The 25,977-nt window shown below is 42.4% G+C and overlaps 1 protein-coding gene across 2 annotated transcripts in view; it reads right to left on the bottom strand.

The window, feature by feature from the left end:
* The window catches only part of STS (steroid sulfatase), a 179,181-nt gene that overhangs the window by 83,038 nt on the left and 70,166 nt on the right, over positions 1-25,977 (bottom strand). For both annotated transcript variants that reach the window (XM_032790056.2, XM_032790057.2), the window contains one exon: positions 21,064-21,200. In XM_032790056.2, the coding sequence (XP_032645947.1) occupies positions 21,064-21,200 (137 nt within the window). The remainder of the gene's footprint in view (positions 1-21,063; positions 21,201-25,977) is intronic.

Genomic DNA, 25,977 nt, shown 5'->3' on the forward strand with positions numbered 1-25,977 from the left:
GGACTTGGGCTTGGTCCCTCTGGAAGCGATGTAGGTGATGGGGTTGTTTTCGTTGATGGTGAACCGCTTTCCGCGGTGCACTATGCGATATTTCAGGCTCTGGCTGAGCCTCTTGGGTAGGGTTGTCTGCTGCCTCTGCCAGTTCAGGCCCGCTGGTGCCCTCTGGCGTTGAGGTTGTAGATGTGTTTGCAAGCGCTGGCATCACTGCTGGCAATGGTTCTGGTGTTGGTTGCTTTTCCAGTTCCGGTTCAGGGACTGGATTCATTCTGGCTGTAGCATTCATGGGTAGAATATTCGGTTCCACCACCTCTGTCCGGGTCTCTAGTAACACAGACAGGGCCCTTGTGGATGGCTCAGGAACAAGGATGAGTTTGGAAGCTTGCCTGGCTTGGCTGCGTGTAACCATGCCCACCCTCTTGGCCAGCTTCATCTGGTTGGACAAATCTTCCCCCAGTAGCATGAGGTTGGGATAATTGTCATAGACTGCAAAAGTCCACATTCCTAACCAGCCTTTGTACTGGACAGGGAACTCAGCTGTAGGCAAGTTTACAGATTTTGACATGAATGGGTGAATTGTCACTTGGGCCTCTGGGCTGATGAATTTGGGGTCTACTAAGGATTGGTGGATAGCTGACACTTGTGCCCCTGTGTCTCTTCATGCGATAACCTTCTTTCCACCCACTCTCAAGGTTTCCCTTCACTCCGAGGGTATTTGAGAGGCATCTGGACCAGGGGATCCTTAGTGTGATGGTGGTGTAATGAACTGTACTCGGTTGGGGTTCTTGGGGCAGTTGGCCTTTATACGTCCCAGTTCATTACTTTTAAAACAGAGTCCTGCTTACTGCTCACTGGGCCGAGGTGGATTGCTGAAGACTGGTGAGGTGGGACAATAGGGAGTCTGGGGCTTTCCTTGGGTTGTAGGTGGGGTCTTGGGTGATAGGGTTTATTTTCAGTTTGCCCCCTGTGATATACGCTCCCCTTGCTAGTAGTTTTTTTCTTTTCTGCCACTTCCACCCATTTGGCTCCAATCTCTCCCGCCTCGGTTACAGTTTTGGGCTTCCCATCTAGGATGTACCTTTCTATTTCCTTAGGAACACCCTCTAAGAACTGTTCCATTTGCATTAGGAGGGACAGCTTTTCCAGAGAGTTAGCATTTGCTCCTGATATCCAGGCATCCCAATTCTTTCCAATGTGGTAGGCGTGTTCGGGTAAATGACACATCTGGTTTCCACCTTAGGGCTCTGAACCGCCGACGGGCATGCTCAGGTGTTAGCCCCATTCTGATTCTGGCCTTGGTTTGAAAAAGTTCATAATCGTTCATGTGTTCCTTAGGCATTTCAGCCGCCACCTCTGCTAAGGGTCCACTGAGCTGTGGCCTCAGCTCTATCATGTACTGGTCTGTAGAGATGTTGTACCCATGGCAGGTCCCTTTCAAAATTTTCTAAGAAGGCCTCAGTATCATCACCTGCCTTGTAGGTGGGGAATTTTCTGGGATGGGGAAACAGTACCTGGAGAAGGGTTGTTAGGGTTGGCTGTTCCATCCTGCTTAGCCTGCTTGCTAATTCCAGGGCCTGCTGGTGGGCCTCCTCTTGAGCTCCAAAGCCTCCGGTGGTCAGCCTCTTTGGCTTTTCTTCTCTTCCTCTCTCTCTTCTCTTTTTTCCAGCTCTCTTCTTTCTGTTTCATCTCCATAGTTCCATCTGTGGTCAGCCTCTTGCTTTCTCTTCTGCATCCAGCCTAGCCATTTCTAGTTTGTTAAGTTGCTTCACTGGTACTTCATTTTTCTGCTTTTCTTGTGCTGGCCACACCCCCTCTGCAGCTCACTGAAACCTGGATGCACTCAGCTCAGGGCTGCTTGGTTAACAGAGATTTTCTAACTAGCTATACCCGAGAGGTAGAAAGAAAGAAAACAATTCAACTTGTAAATTCCTTTTTGCTGTCTGCTTGCTCACAGCTTGAAGCCTCCTCTTAACAAAGACCCTTGTTAAAAAACTTAACACCTCTGCCCTCAGGCTGCTTTCCAAGCAGCTAGAAAGGAGAGAAAAAAAATCCTACTGGCTTTTGGTTCCTAAAATCCCACACCGCTGCTCACCATGTCAAGGTTTCTTTCCCCACTTTGAACTTTAGAGTACAAAAGTGGGGACCTGCATGAACACTTCTAAGCTTAATTACTAGCTTAAATCTGGTACGCTGCCACCAGCCAGAATTTAGTGTCTGGCACACTTTCTGTTCCCCCAAAACCTTCCCTGGGGAACCAGACCCAAACCCTTGGTCTTAAAAACAAGGAGAATTAACCATCCCCCTCCTTTCCCCCCAGACTTCCCCTCCCTGGGTTGCCTTGAGAGGCTTCACACAGATCCAAACTCCTTGGATCTTAAAACAAAGAGGAATTAACCATCCCCTCTTCTTTTCCCCCACCAATCCCTGGTGAGTTCAGACCAATCCCTTGGATTTAAAACAAGGAAAATCAATCAGATTCTTAAAAAGAAAGCTTTTAATTAAAGAAAGAAAAAAGTAAAAATTATCTCTGTAAAATCAGGATGGAAAATGCTTTACAGGGTACTTAGCTTTATATAGCCCAGATTTATATCCCCCCTCTAGCCTCAGGTTCAGAGTTACATCAAACAGAGGTAAAAATCCTTCCAGCAAAAAGAACCATTTACAAGTTGAGAAAACAAAAATAAGACTAATCTGCCTTGCCTGGCTATTACTTACAATTTTGAAACATGAAAGACTGATTCAGAAAGATTTGGAGAGCCTGGGTGTACGTCTGGTCCGTCTTAGTCCCAAGAGCGAACAACGAAAAAAACCCCAAAAGAACAAACAAAGACTTCCTTCCACCAAGATTTGAAAGTATCTTGTCCCCCTATTGGTCCTCTGGTCAGGTGTCAGCCAGGTTTACTGAGCTTCTTAACCCTTTACAGGTAAAAGAGACATTAACTCTTAACCATCTGTTTATGACAAATGCTGTCCTACTTTGTTTTTAAATTCCAGTCTGCTTTAGCAATTAAAACAAAATCAATTAAAAAAAGATATATCTAAGATACTTATATGGCGCCCATAACCACAGAAGCTAAGCATGCCCCAATCCTTAATGTATTTAGCCTCATAACAACCCTGTGAGGCATTAGTCCCATTTTTATCGATGGGGAACTGAGGCACAGAGAGACTTAACCAAAGTCATACATGAAGTCTAGGAATTGAACTCAGGTTTCTCAAATCCCCAGCTTGTGCCCTAACCACTGAACCATCCTCCTTCTCCAAATAACATTGTTAACGTAAAATAAAGTGAAGGTTATTCTGAGACAGAAGAAAAAGGATGCATGTGTGAGGGGAGGGGGAATCAAGTGTGAAGGCCTGACAAGGTTTTTGTCATGCTGGGATATCACCACACTTTGGATATCTCCAGTCTGTATGCATCTATAATGCACTTTTCTCCATAGTGTCTAGATCCCGTGTACAAAAGTGAGATTCATACTGATTCTTCCTCAAAAGACCTAAACTCACCAGCCCTACCCTAATTATTTTCCATTGGAGGTTGTGTTCCCAGAGGGCATGGCTGGCTCTGTTACAGCTCTGTTATTGAAGGAAAGCTTTGTACACAGAGATAGATCTCTTCCATTAAGTCTTCAAAATGGCAAAACAGCACACTGCTACACTGCATGCGTCTTTCAGGAACATCTGGAGTACATACTCATGTAATGCCTCTCCACCACCCCCGCCTGGGTACAAATAGCAGTGTAGCTTGTGAGGCATGGCTTAGGCAAGTAGAGTAAAAACACATCCAAAGGGTGTGGGTATGTATGCCAGAACATAGCATACATGTTATCTACTCACCCAAGCTGTGCTTTCTTGTCTATTTTTAGCAGTGTAGCGTCTCACCACCTCCCCACCGCTGGAGCCTTTCCTCTTCACAGGAAAAGAATCCCCCAGTAGGGAAAGTCTCTGGCATGAGAGAGGCACTGGGGAAAAGCTCTGGTAGCTCCCCTCTGCTGGAGCCCTTCCCATCACGGGGAAAGCCTCTGGCAGCAGGAAAAGGTTCTGACAGGTGGGAGCCATCAGGGAAAGACTGAGCCTTTCCCTCTGCCTTCCCCCTGGGAGAGCCTTTCCTTGACATAGTGAAAGACTCTGTCAACTGGGAGCTATGAAACTTTTCCTTGGTGCCTCCCCCACCACAGGCTTCCATTGACACACACAGCTACACACCGCAGTGCTTCTCACTGCTTAATATAGCTACTCTTACAACTCAGACCACCACCAGTGATGTGTAATATAGACATAGCCTCAGAAGGCTCTGAATCTACCCGCTCATTGCATGTATCACTCTGGGGCCCGTTTGCTATAATATTCTAATTTATTGCAATTACCGTAGTGGGGCACAGAAAAAAAAAGATGTCTATTAAGACAGATTGTTCCCTCCCCATTAAGAGCTCTGAAGATCAACACTTTTAACCGGATCAGAAGCTAGTACAGAGTAATGCATGATATGCATTCTCTGGTTCATCCCCACTGGAGAGACAGGATCCACATGGTGGACCAGTTAAATCTCCACTGTGCATATCAAGTTTTAGGTGTCTCAAACTAGACATACAAAATTAATGGATGCTTGTTACCTTATTGTGCCTGAGCTCCCCATCGGTTCATTTGGCCTATCACAGCCCAGCTCAGGGAAGCCAATCCAGTGGCACCAGGGCCAGGAAAGGATAAGGTGTTGCAGGGGGAGAGCCCGCCCTGCATGCTGATGTGTGCATCGCGTGATGCTGTGGTGCTAGCCAATGGGCCAAAGTAAGAAGCTGGGCTCAGCCCCATGGGACAAAAGCCATCATTGCTGGGTGAGCGCATGGCAGACTCACTGTTCAACCCCCTTCCACCCGAGGCAGGAATGACCCATCTTCATTCCACAGGAGTGTTGGGAAAATTAATTAATTTATGTTTATGAAGCACTCCGATATTATAATGAAAAATCCACGAAGAAACTAACAATTCTGTATTCAGAAGAGGTTGTGACTATTGTGCAGTAAATAAGACCACATGCTGAACAGAGGAGAAAACAAAATATTGAATAGCTGCTCATTCAGTGAGCATAGTCCATCCTGAGCACTGGATTAGGTGGGTCCTGCGGACAAAATATATTTGATAACATAAGTATCATAATGTATACACACAAGTTAGCTGAAATAAGGTTGCATAGACAACCTCAGTGTTGGCATTTCCTAACTTTTGAGTGCTTGACTTAATGTTATTTTAATGTGCTTTTTGTGTTTAATTATTTACAGGCTGTACTAGATCTCCAGGAGTCCTGGACAAGCAATTACAGACAGTATCTTGCACTATAAGGAATATGGATGAAATGCCTTAATATGTCTGTCCAGCTCTAGTTTCTGTGATTCTTTGTTTCAAATTTGGGCTTCTTTCTCATACAAAGTGATGTAAGTTATATCATCAATATCCCTCATTACTCAACTACATTCTTTATGTAATTATTATGTGAGCTATAAATACCTAAACAGATATGTCCAGGTGTTGAAAAAGGATCATAAAATCATGTTCATAGTCAATGCTGAGAGATTTCATCTTCACAAGAGGCACATTCTCCAAAGCTGGCATAGTGAGATATAAATCACACCTCTCTATGCCAGCCTGGCTCCTTGCACTGGATAGGGGACTCACCTTTAATGCTTTCCTGCAAGGTTTCTGCTGAGACAGAGCAGATTTAATTCCTGATGACAGTTTCAAACAATCCCTGCTAAAGGGTCTGTTGAGGTGAGGCGCTGGATTGTCATATGCCCAGCTGCTCTGGTTATATATTCTTCACACTCTTTGGGTAGTACTATCCCCCTCTAAACTCTCTGCTTACAACCTTCCCCCAAACAGAATTTGCACCACTAGCAACCTCCATCAAGGTATATGCAGAAGCCAGCACAGATCCTGTGGTAAATTTAGGCCAAGAATGTCTTTGTTGTCTTGATTGCCATTCGTAATTAGTATTCCCATTCACACTTTAAACAAGCATCAATATCCTACTATTTCAACTCAATGATTGATTAAAAATAAGGAGGAAAACTTAATTCTCTGTGAAGGTGTGTGGGTGGTAGAAAGTTGTTGATTGCAAAACTTTGCATCCTTATTGTTTGGAGAGGAATTTGTGGAGTTGTTGGGTTTCTTTTATCCGTAGGTGGCTTACAAGCATTTGCTTTTTTTCTTGTTATGGAAACTTCAGATCTTCTCAAGAGTAATGTTAATTTTCTAGCTGATTACAGCATTTCCGTTCACAAGTCTACAAAATATGTTCTCTCAGTGTTTCTTTTACAAGGCCCAATTTTCAGGGCTTCATAACTTTGGGTGAATTAATTAATTTTGGAAGTGATACAAATTATGGTTGCAAAATAAAATGCACTAGTCACAAAAACTTTTTGTGCTGGCATAGATTAACCACTTCCCTACTGGCTGCTGATGAAGCCTCTACAACATCTGACAGCAAATTTCTTCCATGGGGTAATTTCAAATGCAAGCATCTGGTGCATTATAAAGGAGATTTCCACTATATAGTACTCTACTTGAATGTTAATCAATATCATTAAACTTGACTGATTAAAAAAATACTATAGACGTGGCTACCTATGTGGATTATAATCTTCTAAATAATGTTTTCAGTGGAGTTTTATTTTGTACGAAGATGTTATAAAAACATGCATGTAAGGGGGAATTAGATGACTCAGGAGGTTTATCACACTTGAAATGGGATGTGGAGTCTTTCATTACAAAGTCACCTCTTAAATCCAGCCCCAGTCAGTAGTGACTAAAAATCATTACTGTTTGATGACATATGAAATGACTTTGGGTCTTAGCCCAGATCTGTTTGGAAGGTATCCACCCTTCAGAAGACACCAACCTAAATGTCGAAGCTGTATCCTTGTTGGCAATTTCACCAGCAAAGCCAAAGACTAAATACTTCTGGAGTCTTAACTACCTTCTCAGCCCTAGAAATAGTTCTCCAATGTTAAAGTTAAAAGCAGACTGGCGGAATAGTATGGGGAAGCGCTTTACTATCAAAAACATATCCGTTCTTGTAGACTGATAAAAAATTCCATTTCCTATAGATGCTAATCAATCACCTTTCATGGCAATTGAATTAATTTTCTAAAACAAGGATGACCAACTGTGGCCTGGGGGGCATATCTGGCCCACCAGATCAGTTCATTTAGCCCATCACAGCCCAGCTCAGGGAAGCCAATCCAGTGGCACTGAGGCCAGGAAAGGATAAGGTGTTGCAGGGGGAGAGCCCGCCTTGCATGCTGATGTGTGCATCGCGTGATGCTGTGGTGCTAGCCAACGGGCCAAAGCAAGAAGCTGGGCTCAGCCCCATGGGACAGAAACCATCACTGCTGGGTGAGTGCATGGCAGACTCACTGTTAAACCCCCCTCCACCCAAGGCAGGAATGACCCACCCTGCAACACATCCTCTGGGGAGAGGACCCAATGTCATACTCCCTTATGTCACACCCCCTGGCCCACCAAAGAATTTTAGTGGTTTCTGTGGCCCTCATGTTGCCCATCTCTGTTCTAAAATGTTAGTATTCTGACACACCTCAACAAAAAGTCAAGAAATGCAAAGTTAACTGTATCTTATCTCACATATGTCATCCTCTTAAAGTTTGTCAGTCTCACTTTTAAGTTTCCTGAATCTGCTTTGTTTGCGCTTCAGTCTTGATTAGCTGCTTGAATTTAATAAACCAGGCCCTGACTGTGTATTGCCTTTCACTTTGTGCTACCATTCTGATTCAATAGCACTTTACAGAGGTGTAAATGACTGCAGAAGAAGCAAAACAATGAAAAATTTGCCCCCTATCGTACAGCCCTATGCTGAAGTCTTGTACAGGGAAATAATTGAGAGCAACAAATTAAGAGTGCCTCATTCATTTTTTCTAGGGCATAAGTGAGTCTTGTTTTTGTTTTTCATATTATTATTCTCTACCTTTATTTCTTTTTAATATAATCCAGGGTTCACTAGTTTACTGCTGATTTATTATTCCTTCACGTAATGGAATTAATAGAGTGGGATTCTAAATAAATGCTGATTGCATACAAATCCTGCTTAGTAAAATATGGCTGTGAGAGCCACACTAATAGCAGCTCACATATTATGACTAAATGAAGGGGCAGTTTTAATAGGTTTAGCTGAATGTCATACTATTTCCCAGAAGAATAAAAAAAAAAGTTATTATTAGACATAGGATAGCAAATTAAAAAAAATATTTCCTATGAATGCAGTTTCAGTGCTGAGTAATTTAAAAATAAAAAAAATGATGCTTTCCTTTGATAACTTTCTCATTAGAAATAGTCTCTCAAGTTTAAAAATCTGAGCATTTATAACTTCGGCATAAGATTTCTAGAATGCAAAAAGGGTTTCTATTATAAAACACAGATCCACCATATATGTTGCTCTACATGTGGAAGACACTAACAGATGAATTAGAGAGAGTGTAGTACATATTTCAGCATCTCAAGAAGTGGCTCTCTTCTGCCCTTCTGAATATTTGTGATCATTTAGACTCCATGATAGTTTTCATAAGAGTAGGAGTGTTGCTGATTGTCCTAGTATTGGTGTACTGGACAAATTCCAGTTTCATTAATTATATTCTGCCTATCCAAATTTCTCATACAATCCTAATTTCAAAAGTTTTCTCTTCTTCTCCAAAGATGCAATTCTTTGCTGTGCTGTATAAAACAGTTGGGTCAATGCATATGATTCCCATTAACTTTAATGGGTTTTGGATCGGGCCCTTAGGATCATAGAAATGTAGAACTGGAAGGGACTTCAACAGGTCATCCAGTCATGCTTCCTGCACTGAGGCAGGATTAAGTATATCTAGACGATCCCTGACAGGGTCGTTGAACCTGTTCTTATAAACCTCCAATGCCAGGGACTCCACAACCTCCTTTGGAATGCTATTGCAGTGTTTAAATATCCTTATAGTTACGGGGAAACTTTCTAATATCTAATCTAAATCTCCCTTGCTAAAGATTAAGACCAATCCTTCAGGAGAGTTAGGGTATGTCCGCACTGCTATTAGACACCTGTGGCTGGCCTGTGCCCAGTGCTTTGGGCTTGGACTGCAGTGCTATTTAATTGTAGTGTAGACTCCTGGGGTCAGGCTGGGGCCCGGGCCCTAGGACCCCGCAATGTGGGAAAATCCCAGAGCTCAGGTTGCAGCCTGAGCCCAGAAGTCTATACTGCAATGAAACAGCCCCACAGCCCAAGTCCTAGTCAGCTGGCATGGGCCAGCCATGGGTTTCTAATCGTAGTGTAGACATACCCAGAGAGAGCAATTGATCACAGTCTTTTTTATATCACGCCTTAGCATATTTGAAGACTTATCAGGTTGGTGTCCCCCCCCAGTCTTTTCTCAAGACTAAACATGCCTACCTTGTTTAACCTTTCCTTGTAGGTCAGGATTTCTAAACCTATTGCCATTTTTATTGCTCTCCTCTGCACTCTCTCCAGTTTGTCCATGTAGTGGTCCCTCAGCCTCAGGCTTGGAGGGAGGCCAATCTGTCTCACTGTGTCAGGCAACAAACAACAATTAGCAGTCTATAGCTCTAGCTGCTGGCTGGGGCAGAGCAGTAAGCAGTCTCAAGACCAAGCCTCCTGGCTAGGGCAGATGGCGATCACAGTCTGGGATTCGGACCCTCTGGAAGAGGCAGAGCAATGAGCAGTCTTTAGCCTGAGCCTCCTGGCAGCCAGCAAACAGTCTGGGGCTCTAGCCCTCTGGGTGGGGCCCAGAAAGGAGCCGGCTTTAGCCTAGGCTTCCTGAATAAGGCAGCCAGCAAACAGAAGTTGGAGCCCTCACAGCCTTCTGGCTGGGGCAAGTCAAAAACATGGCACAGGCCATCCAGCCAAGGGGAAGCAGGCTGCCAAATCAGGGGTGGGATTGATGGCAGGTGGGTAGGAGGACCCAGGCCCATCCTACTCTACTGGGTTCCTGCCCAGGGTACTAACAATGGTGAATGGTCCTGCCACTGGGTCAGTAGGGATCTCACCAAAACATGCTGACTCGCTCTTCGGCAGCCCAACTGGACTAATGTCTGGTTTCCCTTGGCTACTTCCTACCACAGTGTTGGGCAGGGCTTGGTGGTCCAAGGGTCCTCCATCTCTTCGGGACATATGGCTGATGGCAGTCCTGGTAACTCCTCTCTATGGCTGGGGAGCAGGGTGCTGCACAGTGCAGTTTCGGGTCTGAGTTCTGCTAGGGGTATCTGCCTTCTTCCCTTGCTCCTGCCCAACTGAGCTGCAGGGCTCAACACTGAGACTTCCTGCCACACCTCTCTGCTTCCTGTGCAGGGAGCAGGGCTGGTTTGATTCTGCCTGTCAAGGCAAGTGTATTGGTCCCTCACTCTCAGGCTCAGAGGGAGGCCACTCTGCCGCACTACAGTCCACATCTTTCCTGAAGTGGGGTGCCCAGAAGTGGACACAGTAGTCTCGCTGAGGCCTCACCAGTGCCTAGTAGAGCAGAACAATTACCTCCCATATCTTACGTGTGACACTCTTGTTAATACATCCCAGAATGATATTGGTCTTTTTCACAATTGCATAACATTACTGACTCATATTCAATCTATGATCCGCTATAACCCCCATACCATTTTCAGCAGCACTACAAGCTAGCCAGTTATTCCTTATCTTGTAGTTATACATTTGATTTGTCCTTCCTATGTGAAGCACTTTTCTTTACTGAATTTCATCTTGTTGATTTCAGACCAATTTTCTAATTTGTTAAGGCTGTTTTGAATTTTAATGTTGGCATCCAAAGTGCTAGCAATCCCTCCCACCTTGGTGTCATCCACAGATTATATAAGCATAATCCCCATTCTAAATCATGAATGAAAATATTGATTAATACCATCCCCAGGACAAACACTTGCATTACCCCCCTATCTATGTGCTCCCAGATTGACAGAAAACCGTTGATAATTACTCTTTGATTATGGTCTCTCAATAAGTTTTTCACCCACCTAGTAGTAACTTCTTCTATACCACATTTTCCTAATTTGCTTATGAGTGTATCATGTGGGACTGTGTCAGAAGCCTTATTAAAATCATATTATATCACATTTACTGTTTTCTCCCTATCCACTAGGCCAGTAACCCTGTCAAAGGAGAAAAACAAGTTGGTTTGGCATGATTTATTTTTGACAAATCCATGTTGGCTATTACTTATAAACCTATTATTCTCTCGGTGCTTACAAACTGTTGTATTTCATTCTATAGCTGTCAAGCACTTTCAGATGAAAAGCATTATTTAGACCTTCAGCTGCTCCCCCTTATAAAGACCTTCAGCTGCTCCCCCTTTCTGTGCTTCTTCCTGGACTCCATAATCTCCATTGTTGCAGAGGAGCACAAGTACTTTGGCAGGTCATGATTCAGAATTCCTTTACCTGGGGATGAGGCCACTGATGGAACTGTGTCTTGAGCCACAGATATTTTGAAAGATCAGGCTTCAAACAGGCAATAAACCCAGACTGTGAGATAAAGGCATTGGAGTGACATGCTCACAGCACATCCTGTTAAGGAGGCAACCTGACAAATTATGCATTGTGCATTGCTTCCACTTTCAGACCCATACACTTTGGAGTAGATCCTCAGCTGATCTGAAGACAACTGAAGTTAATGGTGCTATGCTGAGGATCAGACCCAGTGTGTAATCCAGTCTCAAAGTGATAAATATATGAACCACTGTGATCAGATCCTCACCAGCAAAGAAGGGGAGAAGTTTCCTAACAAGCTGGAAGTGGAAGAAAGTATTTCTAGACACTGATGGACATCTAGGATAAATGGTAAATCCAACAGGCCACAAGACTTTGTACCATAATTTTTTAAACAGAGAGGATTATTAACCATTGGAACAAACTAACAAGGGAAGTGGTGGATTATCCATCTCTTGAGGTTTGCAAATCAAGAATGGATATCTTTTGAAAAGGCAAGTTTTAGTGAAACAAATTCTATGGCCTGTATTATGCAGGGGTCAAAGTGAATTGTCCCCTATAAATATATTAGAAAAGAGACTATATTCTTGAATGTTGTGAAGTTTTGAAAAAGTAAGATGCACCCTTATTCATGAAAATAACACCCATGTTTTTATATTACTTCATCTCTATTTTCCCCTAACAAGTCACATATCTAAATAGGGTTGGAAGGCACCTCAGGAGGTAATCTAGTCCAACTCCCTGCTCAAAGCAGGACAAATCCCCAGATAGTTTTTTTTTTTAACCCCAGTTCCCAAAATGGCTCCCTCAAGAACTGAACTCATAACTCTGGGTTTAGCAGGCCAATGCTCAAACCAGTCAAAGGGCTTATTTATGAAATCATTGTCTTGGGTTTATTAGCCAAAATATGCTATTGTTCACTTTACTACTTGCTCAGCTCTAAGTCAAATTTACAGGATAATAGTAATGATGTCAGACTATTCTTCAGTCTCAAATGTCTCACTTTCTTAGTAAAAATAAACAAAACGGAATCACATTTTTATAAACTATTTTCTCCAAGGACAAGAGTAACATTTGTAGCATGCTTTTAACTGCTTCATTTAAACTCCTTTTCTGGACTTTATACAGCAGGAAAGGTCAGTGTTAGGACTCATTCTCTATAAAGCCTATATAGTAAGTATGATTCTGAAGTCCAAAGTTTCTCCATATTACGTTCATGGCATTTGAGCTCTGAATTTTGGTAAAACATCTGGTGATATAGGGTAGTCAGACCATAAAGTATTTGTTATGATTTTCAAATGAGTATGCATGGGGCCAGGATTTCACCCCAGTCATTCTGAGTGCCTTAAGTTTTGGTTTTTCATCTAGGTACATCTTAAAGGAGCTTGGGTAGAAGCTCAGCACTTTCAGACTCATTTTCAGATGTCTCAAGCTAGCCACTCAAAATAATTAAACACTTTTGATTCTCCTACATGCCCCTTTATCAAATTTTGCCTATACTTCTGACATATCACCATTTACTTAGCATACAACAAGAAAATACCAACATCACTCAATAGGGCAGTACTGTCCAAAACAGTAAAATCATGTCCACAGCTTGTCACCATCATAGTGTAATATAAAGTATCTCGCTTGTATCTACCTGTAGTCAGCCAAGGGCTTTTCCAAATTTGAATCCTATCACATCCAGAAATCTTCATTTCTAAATGTGAACTGACTGTAGGTAGGACATACTTATTTTCTCTTCTACACTAACTATCCACACTATTAAGAAGATTCCCTGCTTTCTTAATGAGCATCATAAGTACACCTTGTTGACAACATCTGCTTAGGAATATGGTGAGGGAGGGGAAATCCTGTTTTTCATGTTATTGGGAAGTTCATGGAATTCTCTTTATAATAATAAAGACATCCAATGTAATGGCCACACCCAGGGCCGGCGCTAGGATTTCTGACGCCCTAGGCGCCGGGACATTTCGCCGCCCCCCGCGTGGGTCTCGCGGCTCCGGCGGAGCTGCCGCAGGCATGCCTGCAGCAGGTCCACCAGAGCCCTCCCTGAACCGGGGGGCGCCCTGGCCGCCGGACCGCGCGCGCGCCCTAACCCCGGGAGCGCCTGGGCCGCCGGACGCGCGGCGGCTCCCTGACCCGGAAGCGCCCTGGCCGGCCGGACCCCTGCAGCGGCTCCCTGACCCGGAGCGCCCCGGGTTGCCAGACGCCGCGGCGGCTTCCTGACCGGGAGCGCCCCGGGCTGCGGACCGCCGCGGTGGCTCCCTGACCCGGGGACGCCCTGGGTTGCCGGGCCGCTGCGGCGGCTTCCTGACCCCGGGGCGCCCTAAGCGCCTGGCTGCAGCCAGCTGCTGCCGCCGGCCAGCTCAGACTACGCAGCAGCCGCTGCAACCATTTAAAAAATTTTGGGGGGTGCCGCTTTTGGACCCCCAAATCTTGGCGCCCTAGGCAACGCGCTAGTTCGCTAAATGGTTGCACCGGCCCTGGCCACACTTACTGGTGTTTGGCTTGTCCCAGAGAATAGACAGCATTTCCTAGCTCTTCCTCACGTGTGAACTATGTAGCACTGATTGTTCTACGGAGAATAAAGGCTTCTCGTTAAAAAGAGCCCCCTACTGTAAGGAGAACAGAAGAGAAAGCTCTGAAGTGGTATGTCTCACACAGCTGTAACATAGGCTACAGGGGGCTCCAGAACTCTGTATGTGATAATTAGGCCTGTCTAACTACACGTTAAACCGATTTTAGCAGCATTAAACCGATTTAACGCTGTACCCGTCCACAACGAGGCCCTTATATCGCTATAAAAAGCTCTTTAAACCGGTTTCTGTACTCCTCCTGATGAGAGGAGTAGCGTTGAAAATCGTATTACATATCGGATTAGAGTTAGTGTGGCCGCAAATCGACAGTATTGGCCTCCGGGCAGTATCCCACAGTGACATTGTGACTGTCTGGACAGCAACCGAACTCGGATGCACTGGCCAGGTAGACAGGAAAAGCCCTGCGAACTTATTGAATTTCATTTCCTGTTTGCCCAGCATCGAGGTCTGATCAGCACGGGTGGCGATGCAGTCCCAAATCCAAAAAAGAGCTCCCAGCATGACCGTATGGGAGAATACGGAATCTGATCGGTGTATGGGGAGACAATCTTTTCTATCACTGCTCCGTTACAGAAGACAAATGAGAAAGCATTTGAAAAAATCTCCAGGCTATGATAGACAGAGGCCACAGCACAGTGCTGTGTGACAAGCATAACGGAAAGCCAAAGAATCAAATGGACGCTCATGGAGGGAGGGAGGGGACTGAGGACTCCAGCTATCCCAAGTCCTCGCAGTCTCCAAAAAGCATTTGCATTCTTGCTGAGCTCCCAATGCCTGTAGTGGCAAACACATTGTCCGGGGTGTTTCAGGATATATGTCGTCAATATTACACCCCCCCCATGAAGAAAAGGGAAAAAATTGTTTCTTAACTTTTTATGTCCTCTATGTCTACGCAGCTGCTGGTAGACGCGGCTGCGGCAATGAATAGCAGCATCCTCTCTCTTCCCCTCCCAGGTGCAGACAGTACAATATGCCTGCATCCATCATCATCATCAGCCCATGAGTGCTCCTGGCTGGCCTCAGGGTCAGCCGGGCACCGGGTAAAAATAGAATGACTCTGGTCATTCCCGGTAGATGGTAACAGAACGGCTGGTAACCGTCCCATCATAGCAACTGGGCTGAGTTCATCAGCCCCCCACCCTTCATGTCTAAAGAAAGATTCTGTACTGCCTGGACTATCATAAGCAGCGGGAGGTCTGGGCTCCTCTCCTCGCCACCCTTAAATGTCCTGCCTGGGACTATCATAGCAGCTGGAGGCTGCCTCCCCCTCATTTTATCTCACTAAAAAGTCAGTGTTTCTTATTCTGCATTCTTTATTACTTCATCACACAAATGGGCACTGCCACAGTAACCCCAGAAAGGTTGGGGGAGAAGGGAATCACGGGGGGGTTGTTGCAGGGGCACACCCGTGAATGTGTCAGCTCATTCATTTCTGCGGGATCTGACATGGAGCAGCTGTGCTCTCTGATTCTCTGGTACACTGGTCTCTAGTACACTGCCCCATATTCTAGGCAGGACTGACTCTATTTAGATAAACCATAAAGGAGGGATTGACTCGGGGAGTCATTCTCATTTTTGTCTTGCGCCCCTGGCCGACTTCAGCTAAGGCCAGCCAGGAGCACCCATGACAGCAGCAGATGGTACAGAACGACTGATAAACCTCATCTCATTGCCAATTTACAATGGCACAGCAGATGGTCAAGAACAACTGGTAATCATCTCTGCTACCTGCAATGGCAAATGAATGCTGCTGTGTAGCACTGCAGTACCGCCTCTGTCAGCGGCATCCATACACAATATGGTGACAGTGACAAAGGCAAAACAGGCTCCATGGTTACCATGCTATGGTGTCTGCCAGGGCAATCCAGGGAAAAAGGGCGCGAAAATGATGTCTCGGCGTTGCTTCACGAGGAAGGAGTGAGTGACGACATTTACCCAGAATCATCCACAACACTGTTTTGGCACCATCATGCACTGGGATCTCACCCAGAATTCTAAGGGTGGGGGAGACTGGGGAAACTAATGGGATAGCTACGGGATAGCTACCCACAGTGCAATGCTCCAGAAATTGACGCTAGCCTTGGTACATGGACGCACACCGCTCAATTAATGTGCTTAGTGTAGCCGCGTGCACTCGACTTTATACAATCTGTGTTACAAAACCGGTTTATGTAAAATTGGAATAATCCCGTAGTGTAGACATACCCTTAGTGTGGTTTAATTTTTATCATAAATAATTTCAGCACATATCCATTCAGACTTCCACATTAAATCCATTATTATGTTATTTAAAACAAATAACAGCAAGAAAAAGAGATTATAGTCTCTTTACCCCCCTTCATTTTTATGGTGGGAGGTTATTTCACCTGCTACAACTATTAACTATCATTAATATAAATAATAAGGTACTTATCTTACATTGAAACAAATTTAAAATGTTAACTAGTCAGAAAATAACCCCACAAGGCATGTCATATGAAGCAGCATTAAAACTGTGAACTCTTTAAGCACTGAATTCTGTTATATACACATGAAACGTGCATGAGTAGTAGAAATACAGAATCCTAAAGCTTATCCTGTGAGCTTGTACATGGATTGTAATCATAATCATCAAGTATCAATTTAACATAAAACATCAATTCAAACATAAAAGATTTTTTAAAAAAAGTATTTCATCCACCTGCTTTTGTGTCAACTCCCCTGATAAAATTAAGAAGGAAAACTCTCTATTTATTTTAATAGTTGGTTAGGTGATTAATTCTCAAAAAATGGAGAGTTTTTCTTAATTGAAGATTCTCAGTCCGGAGAGACACAACTAAGAAGCCTTCCCCTACTTTAAGTACTTTATGACAGTGAAATCCTTCTTTTTGACCTGAGTTACTGGGCTCAAAAATCAGGGAACAATTTTCATTCATGCTTCTGCTTTTGACACAAGTTCTTAATCTCTGGAATCTGACAGTCACAACTGCAGTACAGCTGTTCACACTTTCTCAGTAACCACCAACAAAGATTTTCTGTGACATTTGCCCACACTGAGCAGCTCATGGATGACCGTGTTTAAGACTAGCAGCAAAATGTTTCTCAAGTATTTAGCTGAGGGTGGTGTGTCCGGTTTCAAGTTAAGTGCTCTAATGTGGTTTTTTATACTTTCTATTTGCATGGCTATAATTAGGTTACTTTTTAATTTAAAGATTTTGGGCTATATTCACAAAGAAAGTTAGGGACATGACGTGGAGGGAGACAACTTTTAGTCCAATGGCTAGGATACTCAAGTCCTGAGGAGAGAGAGGGATATGAACTGGAACATGCCACTTCTCAGATGAGTACTCTAGCCACTGGGCTATAAGATATTCTGATGAGGGAAGAAGGGTTGCTCCCTCAGTTTTTCCCGTTGAAGCTGTTCCACTGTGGCCAAATAATGAAGGAGTCATTGGACCAGAGAGAGAGCAGCAAGCATGAGAATGACTCCGTAGCATGGTAGATAGAGAACTCACCTGGGAGAAAGGAAACCCAGGATCCAATTCCCCTGCTTCAGTTTTTCTTAAATGATTTATCCATGGTGGAAGAGCTTCAACAGAAGAGACTGAGGGAGTCCCACTTAGGAATATCTCATAGCCCTTCAGGCCCTCACCTGAGAGGTCGTACGCTCCAGTTCAGATTCCTTCTCTCCTCCAGCAAAGTGGGGACTTGAACCATGAGTCTTCCACATCCCATATTAGTACGCTAACCACTGAACTAAAAGTTATGAGGGAGGTTCACCTCCGCCCTGGGTGTTTTGTGTAAGCATGTCATTTACAGGGGCCTGATCAAGTAGGCGAGCTCGGAGCATGCTTACCAGATGGGGCCTTGCTGGCAAGTTAGGTGGAGGAACACCTATCTTTCCCCGATTCATGCATCACACTGGGACTTAGGCATCCGGATAACTGGCATGGGATTGCAGTGTGCATGAACAGAAGACACAGAGGCACTAACGGAAATTTTACAGCAAAAATTTGAGTGTCAACTGAGTTTAGAAGTCTATAGAGTTTGGTAGTACCTAAGCGGAGGCTTTGTGAATCCTAGTGGGGCCTGATTCTGCGATTTAGGTACCTAAAATGGCAGTTAGGTGCCTAAGTCCTTTTGTGAATCAATCCTTCATGTCAAGTTGACATTTCTGTGCCCAATTTTTATTTTTCTTGTGTAGCTATTTACTTATGTTTGGTTGACAGAGGATCAAACTTCCCTTTAAGGGAAATTTGCTGCTTTGAAAATCCCAGCACCAGTTCTTTTCTTTATGGTTGTAATTATGGAAGAGAATGTATCCAGAAGAACTTAAAATTTCTCTTTTTCATTTTGTATATGCAACCTGAGAACAAATCACTCTCACGAAACAGTTAGACTGTGGGACCAGATCCTGAGCTGGGATAAACTGGCAGAGCTCCACTAATTGAGGATCTGGCCCTGGGTGTGCAGTTCTGCTGCTACTCATTCTTTTATGACAAGACAAGACAAGACAAGACAAGAGTGCAATGGAGTCTGAGGAAGAACAGAGGTTGCTTACTATCTCATGACTGGAACTATCTCTGTTTAATATGGACTACATATGATTCAAAACATCAAGGAGAATAAAGCCAGATCCTGGCTATCTGGTATTTCCCAAATTGTTTTAACTATATCTTTTTGATGTTGAAACTTGCTGCTTGGTATGTTTAAAGTATTCCCTGAGAGTCCAGTGGTACCTTTGGATATAAGTAGTGACACTCAATCTGTAAACAACTCTACAATACTAGTGCTTCAGGAACAGCTAGTCTGTTGCGTTTGTCTCCAACTAGATGCTTATATTCAGTGGCCAGAACTGTAAACTGTCTCAATAGGTGAACAAAGTTAAGCTGAGGTAATGAATGGCAGTAACAAGTAGTGAATTAGATTTGCCTAATCCTTACCACTGTGTATGAAGACGCCAAACTGGAAGCAGAGGTAGAGGAAGAGACATGATGTCCCAGACATGCTAATGGTTTAGAGGGCATGACAACATGGATGTTCACCAAACATATGGCAGTCTAATGCTAAGATTGTAGTAAACAACCAACTTAGTCATAGTGGTTACCATAGCAACAGGAGGAGTGGTGAAAGTTGAAGGCGTAAGGAAGATGCAGTGCAAGTCTCCTTTACTTGCTAAGATGAACAGAAATGTGTATGGAGTTGAACTCTACATGCTTGCAATCAAAATATATTGTTTGAAAGCATATTATTAAGCATGCATCTAACATTGAGATGAATGTCTGTTTATAGTAATTCAGTAGGATGACTATGAGCCGCCAATGTGATATGGCCATTAAAAATGCTAATGCATCAGGCGAGGTATTTCCAGAAAAGATAAGGAGGTGTTAGTACCATCGTACAAGGCACTGGTGAGGCCTCCTCAGGAGTACTGTGTGCAGTTCTGGTCACCTATGTTTAAGAAGGATGAATTCAAACTGGAACAGGTACAGAGAAGGGCTACTAGGCTGATCCGAGAAATGGAAAATCTATCTTATGAAAGGAGACTCAAAGAGCTTGGCTTGTTTAGCCTAACCAAAAGAAGGCTGAGTGGGGATATGATTGTTCTTTATAAATATCAGAGGGATAAATATTAGGGAGAGAGAGGAATTAGTACCAATGTGGATACAAGAACAAATGGATATAAACTGGACACTAGGAAGTTTAGACTTGAAATTAGACCAAGATTTCTAACCATTAGAGGAGGGAAGTTCTGGAACAGCCTTCCAAGGGGAGTAGTGGGGGCAAAAGGCATATCTGGCTTTAAGACTAAGCTTGATAAGTTTATGGAGGGGATGGTATGATGGGATAGCCTAATTTTGGCAATTCATTTGGCAATTGATATTTGATTATGTGATGGATGTTAGATGGGGTGGATCTGAGTTACTTACAGAAAATCTTATCCTGGGGGTGCTGGTAGGTGAGTCTTGCCTCACATGCTTCAGGTTTAAACTGATATGCATGGATTTGGGGTCGGAAGGATCCTCCAGGGCAGATTGGCAGAGGCGCTGGAGGTTTTTCACCTTCTTCTGCAGCATGGGGCACAGGTCACTTGCTGGAGAATTCTCTGCAGCTTGAGGTCTTCAAACTACAATCTGAGGACTTCAATAACTGAGACATAGGCTAAGGGTTTGCTACAGGAGTGGATGGGTGAGATTGTGTGGGCTGTGTTGTGCAGGAGGTCAGACTAGATGATCACAATGGTCCCTTCTGACCTTAAAGTCTGAGTCTATGAGTAAATATTGCTTATGTGAAGAAAGTAATTTTGTACTTGGCTTTACTAAAACCAGAGTTGGCTTGGGGTAGGTAGGAAGGAGGAATGAAAGATGTTCATTAACTTTTAGTACTGTTCTACTTTCACCTGATTGTTTCAAGTATGAACCGTGAGTTGTTTTCATAGGTGATTACCTCTAGAAATGGAGAGTCATTCCAAAATGCCCAGAAATAAAGCAGGCCTATGGAACGAATTGATAACTTACTGCTCTCTGCAACATCAGAGGATCTGTGCCTTAAGAGGTGACTTATTTGCCTTTTAGCTGTATTGTGCCCAGAGAAGTGGACCCTACTTGACTGATTTCACCAATACAGAAGAATTACTCATTATATATTGTTCTTACTAAGAATTAACATTAACAGTACATATTAAGACTTTGCAGTTATTTTATCATTAGTTCTTTTGATGACAGCCCTATGAAGTCTCCTTAACTCAGCTTTCCCTCTGATGACTTGCAGCATGCAGAATTTATACTGACTTCAAATGATACCAAGGGACCCACAGTATTAATAGCATCTGAGCATGACACAGCATCTAAGGAATCAGTACTAATACACAGTAATTGTTTAGTCTTCCCCTTACCAGAGCAGATTTTGCATGCAGTGGAATCGTCACAAATTTCTAATGAAGATTAAAGAAACATATATGAAAATTTTTAAACTCATTTAAGATAAATGTGCAACATACCGACACTCCAGTCCATTTCCTCTACAGCATCCCCATATAAACCATGTTTGCTCTTTCCTTTGAAATCCTTTGATGCATATAGAGCAGTGTGGACTTGAAGGTAGGACAGGAAAAGAAGAAACGGTGTATCAGCATTCCTGAAATAAATAAAATAAAGTAACCCCCCCCAAAGTAAGTCACTGGGACAGGAATAAAAATTTAGCAACATTTCTAACAATGAAGTTTTTCTACATACATGTTCTATAGAACAGAAGAAATATTATATAGGCGAAGGACTAAAAAAATCATTTATAGAGCAATTCTGAATCTCGTGTTAGAAATGCCACTCTCAATACATACTGTACTGAAGATAAGAAATACAGACAAGTTAACCCTTCTGTTAGATTAGTTGTTATACCTGTTTAAAAAACACTGGCACAACCAGGGTCAGGCCCTAAAAATGCCTAGCCACTTGCCTTTCTTTCTGCACTTTATTACCAATTCAGGCTCTCTCTGACCTCACTAGGAAGCACTAGAACAATGCACAGTTTAAAGGATATACAGTCCCCAAATCAAACAAGATGCTTAGCCAGCTTTCTTCTTGGCAAGCTCAACATATGGACATTTAACAACTAACAGTGTTAGCATGAGAAATAGGGACCAAAAATATATAGCTATCACCGGGAACTGAACACAATAGTATTACAAAAGTTATGCATAATATACAGAGAGATAGAAAAAATATTTTTCTCTTGTAACAATATCCACTCTTCATTCATTTCAAGTCATTTCCTCAATGGATTATTCTCTAATAAAGAAAGGAAAAAAATTAACCCCCAGAACAACAACCACAACAACAATAGAGCTTCAATTTTGCTCTTCATGGGATCTGACAATATATGTGTCTTAATCCAGAAGGTTGTGAAGGGAAAGCTTAGATAAGTATCAAGTATCAGAGGGGTAGCCGTGTTAGTCTGGATCTGTAAAAGCAGCAAGGAATCCTGTGGCACCTTATAGACTAACAGATGTTTTGGAGCATGAGCTTTCGTGGGTGAATACCCACTTAGTCAGATGCATGTCATCTGACGAAGTGGGTATTCACCCACGAAAACTCATGCTCCAAAACGTCTATTAGTCTATAAGGTGCCACAGGATTCTTTGCTGCTTTTAGATAAGTATGGATTTTTGCATTACAATCCTAGTGTGGGGGACATTACCCAGAGTATTAACAATGACTAGTTGAGCTTATTGTTATGATACTCCACACACTGTACATTTCAGCTGAACCATATGAGCAGCTAGGCTACAGTGTGTCTAGACTGGAACCTTGCACACACGTCAGAGCAGTTTTTTTCTATTGTACATTTCACCATCCCATACTGTTTGTACTTATTGAACTTCTGGTGGTTAAAAACACCGCCACTCTCCCTCCAAAAAATTCAATATTAACATGCTGAGCCAGAAAGCCAAACTTGGACATGAGATAAGGAAAACAATGCAATAAACTTTTAACCTTTGAACTAGGAAGGTTCTCTTTTTCAGCCTTAAAACCTGTGAAAAGCCCATTGATGAAAGGAATTGCTATAATACCTATATATCATTCTAAAGAAAAACAAATAAACAAACTATTCTGGTGTATTTATAAACCTATTTCAACTTGGATTTCAAGATCAATTATTTGTTGTTTAGGTTTATGATATCGTCTCATCCATGCTCTGTATGGGCAAATCATTAAGGGCTACCTATAGTAGGCAAGATCCAATCTTAATGTTTTTAAATTTTCCCCAATATTTCTAATAAAATATGTTTTGCCCTTTACTTAAATACTTCTACCAGGCAGATGCTTTATTTTATATTAGATTTTTATCTGTTCAGCTCTAATTAGGCACAGATACTCAAAGGTATTTAGGTGCCTCACTCACATTATTTCAGTAGGTGTTTGGCATCTAAATACCTTTGAGGACATGTGCCTGGGAGACTATTTGGGAAAGTAGAAGTCACAAAAATAAAGATTGTTACCATAAACTGGGAACAACACAATTTCTCATATATTCTTCCCATCACTTAAAAAATAGATTTTCAGCTGTTAGTATCAGAGATAATTGAAATTGCATACAAACTGTCACTTTCTAACAACATAGCAGAATTGCTACAGCTACATTTACATCAGTACCGTTAAAGGTACACCACATCCGTAACAAGTGCTTATTTTCATGAGATGACAGTTGTAAAATAAATAATATTAAAAAAATGCCACGACGACAAAGATCTAACTTTCGTGAAGAGGTATACTCAAAATCATTTCACTGGTTTTGTTACCCAGGTTTTTGCTGAACGTAAAGCTCTTCGTAACTTTACTCTTTGCAAGACTGTGGCAGGAAATAAATCAGTGGGGACACAGCCATCTGACTGATAAACAGTTGATGCAAGCAGGAAAACAAAAGTGCTCAACTTTATTTAGTCTCCAGCATGTACACATATCCAACAGGTTAGTAGAGCAGCCCAAATTACCCCAGATTCATATTCACTCAGGGTCTTGAGGAGGTCTCAAGTGAATAATTGTAGACATTCGGTGGCCACCTTCTGTCTGCAGGGGAACTTAACAGATGTCCAAGTGTCCATCATGCTCAGATTTTTTCTCTTTTTATATTCAATTTGTTAGTATTACGTAACTTTTTTATCAGCAAAAAACAATGGCTGAGCAGAAGCTAAATTAAGTATGGAGTTTTCCAGCCTGTAGTGTGTAGCTTTCTATCAGGTAACCAGCTTTATCTCGCTTAGCAATAGTTAACTGTTGCCAGACTTTCCATCTCACAAAACAATATGCTTCAGAAAAAGCTCAAGTCAGGAGGGCACAGAGTCATATTTGCTCCTTGTGGTCACTCACTCCCCCACTCCCATCTTGGTCTGTTAATTGTGCTAAGGTTTCAGAAAAGCCCTTCTAGCTGCTTTCAGCAATAAGCATAACATTTGGTATTCCAGCTGCAGGCAGTGGTTTAGGTATGTTACTGGGTTAACAAAATTTCCTCCTTACAGGTTGCAGCTCAAATTGACAAGCTCTGACTGACAGATGTCTGTCAGGTGAAGAGGAGTCTTGCCTGTTAATATCCTTTGATCTTTTAAAGACAATCATTTATCTCATGCCAAGCCTCTGTGAGGAGAATACTGACTGCTTCTGCTGCAACCTTGAAAACAGATGGCATCTCAGCTAGTAGGTGGGAGGGAGATTTGACAATAACAATTTAACTCCTATTTTACTAACTGGAGCACTTCAGTCAAATCTCATTTGAAAATTTATTGCCGCTATCTTGTATGCATGCTAAGAAAGAGCTTTCAGTTTCAACATATCTAAGTTTCCTTTGCTGAAAGTACAGCAAGAAATTTTTATGTTGACATGAAACATGCAATCATTCCAATTCAGTAACGAAAAGCCATCTAAATATGTCATTAGACATTCTTAAATCTATACTTAGCTATTTGTAATAGCATCTACATATTTCTTTTATTCTCTCCATTGTAGGGCCCGATTCTTATTGACATTAAGGTCTCTAGTTTTCTCTAGGCCTTCATGTGGGTCTAAGTTGTACCCCTACTTTATAGCCCCCTTTTACACTTAGTAAAAAATTAGATTCAGCTCCATAATTCTCCCTCTCCCATTTATTGCCTTGTGAATGCCACAGAAAGCAATCTACCATCTTTTCTTTACTTCTTTTTGTGCATCAGCATCATTGATTGTCACCACAAATATGTCCAGTGTGCCAAACAGTATTAGCCTGATGCCACCGTAGTACAGCAGCAAGTGGGGCTCACACTTTGTAGGTGTGAGGTTATTCAAAACTGGCAAATTAATGTAAATACGACATCACAGGCTCCATTTTTATTTCCTCACAATGACTTCCAAATCAACCTGCAATTGGAAAGACAAGCTACAAACTTTCCAGCTGATGCATCATATTAAAAATATTGCTGGCCAAATTTTGCCATACAGTTACATATATTCAACATCATTGGGCCGGAGCCTCAGTTTGTGTACATCAGTATAACTCCATTGATTTTGATAGAGCTGCATGATTTACAACAGCTGAGAATCTGACCCAATGTATACCTATGGCATCAAACGTAAGTGACTGAGGAGCAATCTGATAGGTAGGAATGTCAAGATATTCTGGGCATAAACAGGTAACAGTATATCTGTATCTATGAGTGCAAATCTAATTGATATTTTGCAGTAACTAATTCTCTGCTTGGAACTCCTTCTCCCCTTTTTTCACCAAATGTTCTTCTCCTCATTTAAACCTCTTTAAAATTCATCTCATTAGTGAATTCTTTCCATGCTTATTCGCTAAGGCTAATTGCACTCACTTCAAGATTGGACTACCACTCTTTGGCTGTACCGATTGTACAAATTTTATTTAGATCTCAATCTTGCTCCTTTTGAAATAAATGGCAAAACTTCCATTAACTTCATGGAAGTAGGATCAGCTCCTTAGATTGGGTTCTCATGTCAGAAATTCATTTTTCTTGTACACTTTATTTGTGCTTAAAAACCTGGTTGTTTTCTTAAAAATAAAAATAAAATAAATCTTTCTGATTTTTTAAAGATATGATTTAAAATAAGTTAAACATCTCACAAGAAAAGGGCATTGCGGACCATTTTGGGGTGGCTTATAAAAAAAAGTGGTGTGAATAAGAAAATGGGAAACTTGGCTGTGATTAGGAAGATATTTTAAACTGGGATGTGTCTTTGTTATCTCTACATATGTTAAATGATTTTTCCAAGCAGTCACATTGCCAGCATGTTTTTGACATCGGCAGTTTAATACCCATCTGTCATAAACAGATAGCTAAGGGTTAATGTTTCTTTTACCTGTAAAGGGTTAACAAAGGGAACCAAACACCTGACCAGAGGACCAATCAGGAAACCGGATTTTTCAA

This window comes from Chelonoidis abingdonii, chromosome 1, assembly GCF_003597395.2.
Source record: "Chelonoidis abingdonii isolate Lonesome George chromosome 1, CheloAbing_2.0, whole genome shotgun sequence".
NCBI classification, from domain to species: domain Eukaryota; kingdom Metazoa; phylum Chordata; order Testudines; family Testudinidae; genus Chelonoidis; species Chelonoidis abingdonii.